Source organism: Plutella xylostella, chromosome 13 (assembly GCF_932276165.1).
Source record: "Plutella xylostella chromosome 13, ilPluXylo3.1, whole genome shotgun sequence".
Classification (NCBI taxonomy): domain Eukaryota; kingdom Metazoa; phylum Arthropoda; class Insecta; order Lepidoptera; family Plutellidae; genus Plutella; species Plutella xylostella.
The window spans coordinates 3,756,571-3,766,106 of record NC_063993.1 but is presented as its reverse complement, the minus strand read 5'-3'; the positions used below and the strand labels follow the sequence as shown (position 1 = coordinate 3,766,106).

Below are 9,536 nucleotides of genomic sequence, written 5' to 3'. Positions count from 1 at the left end.
TTTACTAACACCGCTAAATGTCGAAATATTTTACTTTTGAAAACTGACAGTATTAGTAGGTACTAGTGGTTAAAGTTAAATTAATAAAAAAAAATAGTATCTTAGGCTATAAAAATCGCAACGACCCTTATCGTAGTGGGATCCATCCAATGTACCATAGCTATATTTACATTTTTTGTTTAATTAAAAGCAATCATTTAGAATAATACGTCAACTAAATGCCCATTACACCTCATAAAGCAAGATTGGTTAAAATATATCAGCATTACCTAGTAGGTTAACTAATTTAATTTAGGAATAATTAATTCCAACTGCATCTTATAATACTTAAGTGTACAATTTTAAGCTGGCTTATAATATCGTCTCAAGTAAATAGTATTATTTGGGGTGTCACAGCCCTAGACAACATTAGACAAGAGCTTAACAAAGGGAGACCATTCCACTATTCTGAGTGAATATTATTAATTGTAATCGCTTCTTATTATATTTAAATTTAAGCATACATAAGTAGTTTTTTTTCCAATAAACTATACTTTGTTTTTCATATTCTTGGAATGATTAACAAACAAGAATGTCAGTTATTTATAAATTTAATAACAAATTACATTATTTAAGTATTTGTTATTTTTTTTTATTTGTTACTATAACTCCTCCAATTCGCAGGACGGCCTTAGACAAGTAGCCAATTAATTGGATGAGGAAGGCCGAGGACAGAGTGTTGTAGCGCTCTTTGGCAGAAGCATCCTGTCCAGTAGTGGACAGTTACAGGCTGGTGATGATGATAAGAAAGAAAATCATCAGTCCTCAGAACAATGTTAAAATTAGCATCGCGCGATACTAGCAGCGCACACAGATTAGTCTCCGCGACACACGGGGGGGGGCAGGTCCCCCCCACCAGGTGTCCTGCCACAATAAATAGCTATTTACCTGAGCTGCGGCCGGCGGTCGACGGAAGGTGTTCTCAATTTGTCGCTCCAATGAGATTGTCACCGCTTTCTCTATTAAGTGGCTTCCGATTTCCATTTGGGGTGGCAGACTTTAATTCTATTAAATTTGCTGTGGTTTATAGTGTATTTAATAAGTTATTAAAAATGGTCTTTGAAAGGGTTCCTTAAAAGTTGCAAAATGTAGACACCAAATTAATAATCTAACTTTTTTCAAACATTAAAATTTGACCATAGTATTTACAACTAAAAAAGTTGGTATTATTCTATTGCACTGTTAAATAAACTTCAATATTGCAGAAGGCGCAATAGGCTATGTCTGAAAAAATTTAACAACGCTCATAATTTTTCTGATGATAGGAATAACCCTCCGTATCATCCTAAAAAAATCTCAGATTTTTCCTATGCGTCAGTAATTTTATAAAAATAAAAACATTTCAAGTTTCACAAAACGGGGATATGATGGCACTTCAGGACTTTTTCCATCGTCTCTACAGGCATTAAAAAAAATATGACAGGTTTTGATGTGACGTTGTAGGTCTATGGATAGACGTGTGACCAAAGAGTATGTAAAAGCCAATGACTCCTGTCAATTTTTTCTTTTTTATTGCCCATATATTTTTATAGAGACGATGGAAAAAGTCCTGAAGTGCCATCATATCCCCGTTTTGTGAAACTTGAAATGTTTTTATTTTTATAAAATTACTGACGCATAGGAAAAATCTGAGATTTTTTTAGAATGATACGGAGGGTTATTCCTATCATTAGAAAAATTATGAGCGTTGTTCAATTTTTTCAGACATAGCCTATTAAGCTAGTTTCTTTTCCGTTTAGGAGTAGGTAACTTGGTGCTATTGTAACTGGAACATTTTCATTGCACATGAGTGTATAATTAGCAAAGGTATACCTAGCAACACACTGTCCTTGGCCTTACTCAAGCAGCAACTACCGGCTTCTTATCTCAGATGTTCGTGTCATAAGGCTGTTATGCTAATCTAATGTCAAATTCCTTAATGCAGAGCTGAATGTTTTTGGTTCTCAATGTGCCAGAATGGCAAATAGACTATTTGCCCCTTATTATATTGCGGAGCCTAGCAAAGCTTTCGAAAATTTGGCGCAATGCATTTATGTCTTAGACAATCCCTGAAATATTGTATCTTCTCCCTTGCGAGATAGGCAGTGGGCCTTTATTCAATTAAGCACTTTTTCATCTTTAAATATACTTAATCATCTATTTATGTTAAATTAGAAGAAGAATAGCTCCAGAAATAATCATTTTTCTGAGAAAATAACATTTATTGTATGTAAGAGCTATAAATAAAACGTTTCTGATAAATTGATATGATGGCTTTAAAACAATTATTTTTGAAACTATGCAATAAACAAAGTAATTATAGCTTTAGGAAACAACGTTATACTCTGGCTGGAGCATCCTGGGCAGTCAACAGTTAGACGCTAATCAGACTGGCCAATCTCCCCACCACGGTCATCACGGTGACAACCCTAGTCCAGCTGTTATGTTTGTCACCGACACGATAAGACAAAGTCTGAAACAAAGCAGTATTTTTTTCATAAAAAAATACTTATTAACTCTTTTTTTCTACATCCATGAATTTAGTGATATATTTTTGGTTAAGTACCTAAATAAATCATGTTAGAATTAAAAAAAAGCGGAAGTTTTATTTTATCGTTTTGTCGTGGTGCAGTGCGCACGACTTACATACTTATATAATACAATACCTGTTCTCAGATCCTTGCCTCTTCACTTTCCATGACGTCAGTAGGTCAGTTACCTTAATAGACATAATTGCATACAGGTATGTTTGTACATAATTGGTGCATTAACTATCATGATGGTAGAGCAAATTTTTCTTTTAAACTTTAATATAGCTCTCTCGCTAACAATGTATGATACCTATACCTAAATCAACGACTATTCCTTGAATCATACAACATTAAATTTTATTTTAGGAACTACGGACAAAGCCAGATGTATACTAGGCCTAAAAGCTTACTTCATTGGAAGAAGACCCGTGCCCCATCAGCGGGGACGTGATGATGATATACTTATGTATAATTATGTAGTTTTTCTCAACTTACCTTATTGGTATACATGGTTTTTTGAAAACTGTCACGAATCCATACCTTGCATGGGCAGTCATGGCGACACAGGTACAAAATTTTCAATTTTTATTTTAAGAAAAGGTGCCACCTAAATCAGAACGAGTAAGGAGACATGAAAACTGTGGGTGTGAAAGAGATGGACGCTCAAAACGGGCTGTTTTGTTAATATGTAGTATGACCTGACTCATACAGTCCTAACGGGTCAATAAAATAATTAATAACCAGTTTGTACATCAGGTGTAGATCCTCTGGTTTTAATAATACAAACAGTTGAATACTATCCCTTACGTCAGGCGGTTATCTTCAAAGTATTTGTGTGTGGACTTTTACTATGTGTTTTGTGTAAATATACCTAAATAAATACAATGTTTCGGCCGAGTTTTATAGGTTTACTGTGTTTGTCACTAGTGAACTCTGCGCCCCAGTTAGGAGGTATGTATTTAAATGCTTTTTTATGAGGTTGGACAGTCAGCAGGTAGTGTAGTACATTACATTACATTAATGAGGACAGCTGAGGATCGAATACCTACTGTAAAACTTATCAAGTGCACGATTGTCAGAAGACCATGTCAGTCATCCAATGTGATCATGATCCCTCATGATGATCAGGAACTCGGAGCCTAACCAAGCGTGCATCCGTAGAGGGGCATATAACCCACCTTTAAAGTCACCTGTCCTCATCAGACTGTATACTCATTGAGTATGAGGGTCCGCGTTGTTCTATGTGTTGTGTATACTCATATATTGTGAGTAACTATATGTTTTGTTGAAAACGATTCTTTCTTATCGTGACTTTATATTGACAAAGAAAAAAAACATATTTTGACAAAACTTGTTTTCGTCGAGAATGTTCTGGGGGTCACATAATTAATAAATAAACTAACGGTATAGATTCGTGGTTAGTGCAACAATTTAGTTTTTCCTAAACTTTGGAGCGCTGCGCTAACCAAGACTCTATCTTGTTGTATTAAGCGTACCGGACAGCTTTGGTTCGATTGTTATTTTGATTTCTATACTGTCCCCCTGGTACAGTTATGTTTTGATAAACTACAAAAGTGTTGTCATAGTGAAAAAGTGTAGCTCTACTGTACCGATGTTCCTCACTAACTACTTACTAACTTGCAGAGTTGCACAATACTTGTTTGACTACAATTACTTAATTTCATTTCAGGTATTCTAGAACTACTGACGGGTACTAACAATGGCCAAAACAGGCAAGTAGACATGTCACGACTAGAAAATCAAAATGTATACAATACTCCGAGAGGGCCACCTGTATACTACAATAACAATAGACAAATGCCAGAGTACGAAGTGGTGGCTGTGGTTCAGCCGGCTCCGAATAGACAACCCGACGTAATTTCTCCGCTGCCGCTTTCACAAAAGCCTTCCTATCAACCGCAGCCACCACCAGAAGACAGGACCTACAATGCACCTAATGATTATGTAGCATACGAAAACAAATTCCCTCGAGGTTTGCCACCAGGGCAGGCTAAGAAGCAAAAGGGATATGGCCCTCCTGGGCACATGCCGCCCGGCCACAACCCCAACCGAGGTCCGCCTGGTCTCAACCGCCCGCCCATGGGACCAAAAGGACCCAACAAACATGGTCCACCACCAATGGATCAGCCAGGATACAGACCACCTCAAGATCCTAACCATGGCCCCCCTAGAGAACCCACTTATGGATACCCGGAACCACATAGACCTATGGACCATCCCAGACCACCTCAAGGTGAACAATATGATATACCGCCGAATGGACAGAGGCCACCACATCGTATACCAGATAAGCAAGAGACACCACAAAACCCAGAGGATAAAGATAAACTTATCCAAATATTAACAGATATAATAGGAAACCGTACTACAACTAGTAGTCCGCATGTACCTAATAGATTTGGTGAAGTTAAAACTACAGCATCCCCTTATGTTATGTCTTTCCAAGCGGTTGCTGTCACTCCAGAAGAATAAACCATAATATTAGACCTAAACCATACATGCAACATTATAATGTACTTCTTAATTCAACAGTAAATCAGGGTAGTGAAAATAAGAATGAAGTGAATTCCTATGTATTTATGTAAATGTTTAATACAATATTATCGTCAAAAAATGAACATCTATACTCAATCGATATATTATTGTAATAAACTAAGCTTATTTTTTGCTTAATTGTCTACTTATTTTTGATTTAGTTATCATTTTTAAATCATTATGAAATTTGAAATGGCATAGGTTTTTCCAGTTATGCTTTCAATAAGTTAGCAGTATGAATGTACAGTCAATAAAGACTTATCACCTTTGTTGTTGTGCAATCCTCAACTGCAAACAGTTTGATCCTAAAGAGTCACAGGGCCAGGTGAAAGATAAATTAGTTAAAGTAATTTATACGATACGATATTATTATACATTTCTGTGTTTAATTTATTTTACTAATTTCATAAATTTTTCTGCCTTTACTTACTTCTAACAAGTTTGCGGTCTATGTATATAAAGATAACTTTTGACCTTCCCATGCTTGATTTCGCTTATCACAATATAGTTTTCATGTATAAAATTAGTTTATTTTTTATTATGTACAGGTTTTCATCTTCTAGAAGCATTATAATAATAAATTACATTCAATTGATTTATTAATTATTGAGCATATTGAATAATGGTTGAAAACTTTATGTTCAATCTGCAACTGACGTTTTTCTTTTTAACTGAAAAACAAAACAGAATCTAAGTTTAGCATTTTTTTATACAACCAAACACGAAAACGGACAAAAACAAATATAATTATTTAAAATACGTACTTACTTCAAAAATGGTTGCCGACAGTAACCCAACCTGTCTTTCCTCTTTCCTAGCGGACACCCGAAGTCGGGCACTCTGATCATCTGCGCAGCCTTAGGAGTCGTGGTCGTCAGCGCCGCCGCCCGTATCCTTTCAATCTCTCGCATTTTTTTACGGTAATCGAACGCCATAACATCAGTTCTGGCCGCGGCACTCATCAAACACACTGTCACAATAAACACAAGTATTGTTTTCGCGTTCATCTTTTCGAAGTGTGCACGTATCTCTGCGGCGTGATTGGTCAGTGTTCACGACACTCACTGGTTCAGTCCATAACCTCGCGGCACCGCCCCGTCGAGTCCGCGCGAGAGCCTTTCCCGCAGCGACGGTGCCCCTTCGAGGGTGCATCTATCATTTTAGAAGATATTATCACGTCATGTTTATCCGTTGTAGTCTTAGTCGGATTATCACTGAGGTCCACGTTTTCCTTGACGGCTGTGATGAATTCCGCGATTGGGTTCTTGAGTAAGTCGAAGAGGAAGTTAGTTTTGCGAGGAGGCGCGGGCGCAGCGGCGGCGCGAGACAGCAATTGCAGCACAATGACAAATACCACGTAGCGGGTGAATAGAAGCGTCATAGCAATTGTAATTTGATAGACGCAATGTTTGTCGCGTATCGCGCACTCGCCTATCACTCACCCGAGGACCTTTGCCCCGGCACATTCGTTCCATATTATCAGAATATTTTTTCCGTGTCACGGCCTGGTACCTACTTATTGTCGTTTTCATGGTACTTGATGCTAATTTAAGTCACTACATTTATTTTTATCACTCAGGGCCGTGATTGATATACATTAGTGCCCTTATTATAAAACGTAGACTAAAGATAGGTTGAAACTACTGATTTGTATGTGAGCTCTAGACTATAACGGTTTCTGAACCAGTATATTATCTCGTTCTATAATAAGGGGAAATAATACTGGGTACTAGGGATTATAGATATAAATTAAAATCAATACATTTTGTTATTAAAATAAAGGCCTTTGCAAACAATAGACATAGTAGGGGACCGTATTACTACCACTACTAGTGTTACCCTCACGTGCAAAGAAACAGTTCCACTTACAAAATGCAGACTCCAAATTAATGGCCCCAATTTTTTTTTACATTAGGAAATTTGAACAAAATATTAGCGTTGTTAGTTTGTAATATTCTGATGCACTATTAAATGTAGTTAAATATTAGAGAAGGTGTCATAAAGTTAGTTTTTTCCGTTTAGGCGTATTTTGATGATTTTCTTAATGGAACTTTTTCATTGCCCGTGAGTGTACTACTATAACTACTAATAGGGTGGGAGTTTTCTGACTGTTCTACGGAAAAATGTTACGAGTAAGTATACAATTTAGGTAATCTGTGGTACGATATTCGTAAATAAATTTAGTAACGCCATCTATGTTTGATATAGTCTTGAATTATTTATATTTTGGCAGATTTTCTGTGTTGCACAGTTGCACACAGCATATAATCGCAACCAAACATTAACGCAACGTTACAACTTTGTTAAAAAAACACCATATCTTTCCAAATGATTACTGTTTCATCAAAATAGTTATAATTAAATACTGACCGACATACTTACCTGTCTCATAATTGAACAGCAGCCTTACTCCCAGCGATGAGTGGCTGAATCGATTTCAACAAGATCGCTAATATCGCACTCCCACCGCACATTTTTGCGGCTCATTGTGTTATGACGTCACGCAAACCGTTCAGTGAAAATTATAGCGTTACTAAGCTAGAAATTCGCACCACGAGCTCATCATGAGCTCATCACACAGAGTAGATTATATGTCAAAATTGCGACTCAACGCCTCTTTGAAAAAAGTTCCTATTCTTGCAACGCAAAGCCATTACAATGGCTATTTTTTCCTATTTTTGTAAGAAAAAGAGCCTGTAATTACACCTACAAAGTGATGTGAAAGTAGTTACTGAGGATACGTGAGGATTGCAAAGCAGCCTCCCTGGATATTTAAAGGAGTTGACGGACGATTTGATTGAAGACTTTAGCTTCATGAAACTAGCTGATTTGATCGTAACAAATAAGGTGAGTATCCACGAACATAATAGAGGTACATGTAAAAGTTTCTTCAACTAAAGGCGGTGATCCATTCGCGAGCAAAACCTCCAATAACCTCTAAGTCCGCGGTCTAAAAAACCTCCAACGATGTTACAAAAAGCACGCCACGACTTTGCCAATGATGAGAGTAGACTGTTTGGTTCGCTAATGGATCACCAACGAGATTCGACAAGCCAACAATCTATACCGTCGCCTCGCCAGTGGATGACCGCCTTAACTCTCATGTTCTTAAGGCATGAAGAAGAAGCCTTAAAGGCAAACCTTCCTTCAAAACAAAGACAAACCTTCTTTTACCATTGTTGTAGTCCTATGGCACCCCAGAGGTGTCATAACATCTGCCACCTATCTTTGTTTAAACCACCTATGTTTGGTCTCGCTCCAGCTAAGTCCAGTGGCTAACAATATATACCTACTAAGAATAATAATAAGATAAACCTTCCTATACTATCATAATGTCTGTAACCTAAACCCCATGATACCTACTAACCAGAATTTTGGTATTTCTAGGTTTTTACTGCATTGCAACTGGCTCCAGACTGGAAATAACCAAGACTAAATATTCAAGTGCCTATCTGAAGTACTTAACAACAAGTTGTATTAAGATCTCATGAAGTTAATACCTACATAAGAAACTAAATTGGCATATCATTCTGCTACTGAGTAAGTCACTTAAGCTGATTTCAAATTATTTGTAGCAAAAAAGATATGAAATACTACCCTAGCACAAACACTTTAATTTTATGATGCACTGACAGTATGAAAAATAATTTACTTGGCTTGCTTATCTAGAAAATATTATTTGATTCATCTGTTTTCTAAGTACCTTAGGATTAAACTATAGTGCTGCGGTGGGTATCTTTTGTAGTAAAAAAATATACCTATGCTGGCTCAATCTCCACCTACTACAGAAACAAGACTATCTATTCTTGGACCAACAGACCGCCTATCTCAGCTATTGGAACACCCAGGCTTGCTGCTCCATTTTACTCGAGAGCTAGGCTGGCTGAGCTAAAATTAAGGGGATATGTACAAAGGTTCCACTCAAGAGAGCCATGTACAGGAGCTTCGCCACCTCTCAGAATAGAATAGAATAGAAAATCTACTAAATAAAGTTGTATCAATACCTTGATAGTACAGTCAGCAATAGATATTTATGCCACCACAGCAACAAAAATTTGATCCTCATGGGTGGAATAATAATATTTTATCAATACTTACTAACTTAAGTATTACTTACCTTAATATTAGTTATCCTTATTTTTCATGTTACATAAATATTACCTATCAATTGTCATAATATCTAAGGGCTTGCGTTGGGGTGGCATACATATCTCTTTGGCTGACTGTACAATATATTATTATTATATCCTAACCTGTAGAATTACTATTAATCTATATTTCTATCTTATTTCAGATAATCAGAAAGCAGTTTTTTAGCTAATAGAAGAGAAGCTTAATGCTTGATATTTCAGAACACTAATAATGATTGTGATGTGATTTAATATATGATACTTAATAAACACAAAATACAGCAAAAACCATGTTTCATTT

General features: G+C 36.6%; 1 protein-coding gene and 1 long non-coding RNA gene across 2 annotated transcripts; both read left to right on the top strand.

Annotated features, from left to right (window-relative positions):
- Positions 1–3,275: 3,275 nt before the first annotated feature.
- LOC105387783 (proline-rich protein HaeIII subfamily 1) lies at positions 3,276–5,243 on the top strand. The gene is made up of 2 exons (XM_011558565.3): positions 3,276–3,500; positions 4,240–5,243. Exons 1-2 carry the CDS (start codon positions 3,434–3,436, stop codon positions 5,040–5,042), a joined length of 870 nt encoding a protein of 289 aa, XP_011556867.3. The 5' UTR covers positions 3,276–3,433; the 3' UTR covers positions 5,043–5,243.
- Positions 5,244–7,500: 2,257 nt separating this feature from the next.
- Positions 7,501–9,441, top strand: LOC125489364. Its single transcript, XR_007266923.1, has 3 exons — positions 7,501–7,952; positions 8,493–8,645; positions 9,400–9,441. It is a non-coding gene; the product is annotated as an uncharacterized LOC125489364 (long non-coding RNA).
- Positions 9,442–9,536: the final 95 nt, after the last annotated feature.

Bases quoted from the DNA above. Each gene is read 5' to 3' on its own strand.
- LOC105387783 (XM_011558565.3), top strand. From the start codon at position 3,434: ATGTTTCGGCCGAGTTTTATAGGTTTACTGTGTTTGTCACTAGTGAAC. The intron at 3,501-4,239 runs GTATGTATTTAA...ATTTCATTTCAG, and splicing joins CTCTGCGCCCCAGTTAGGAG to GTATTCTAGAACTACTGACG.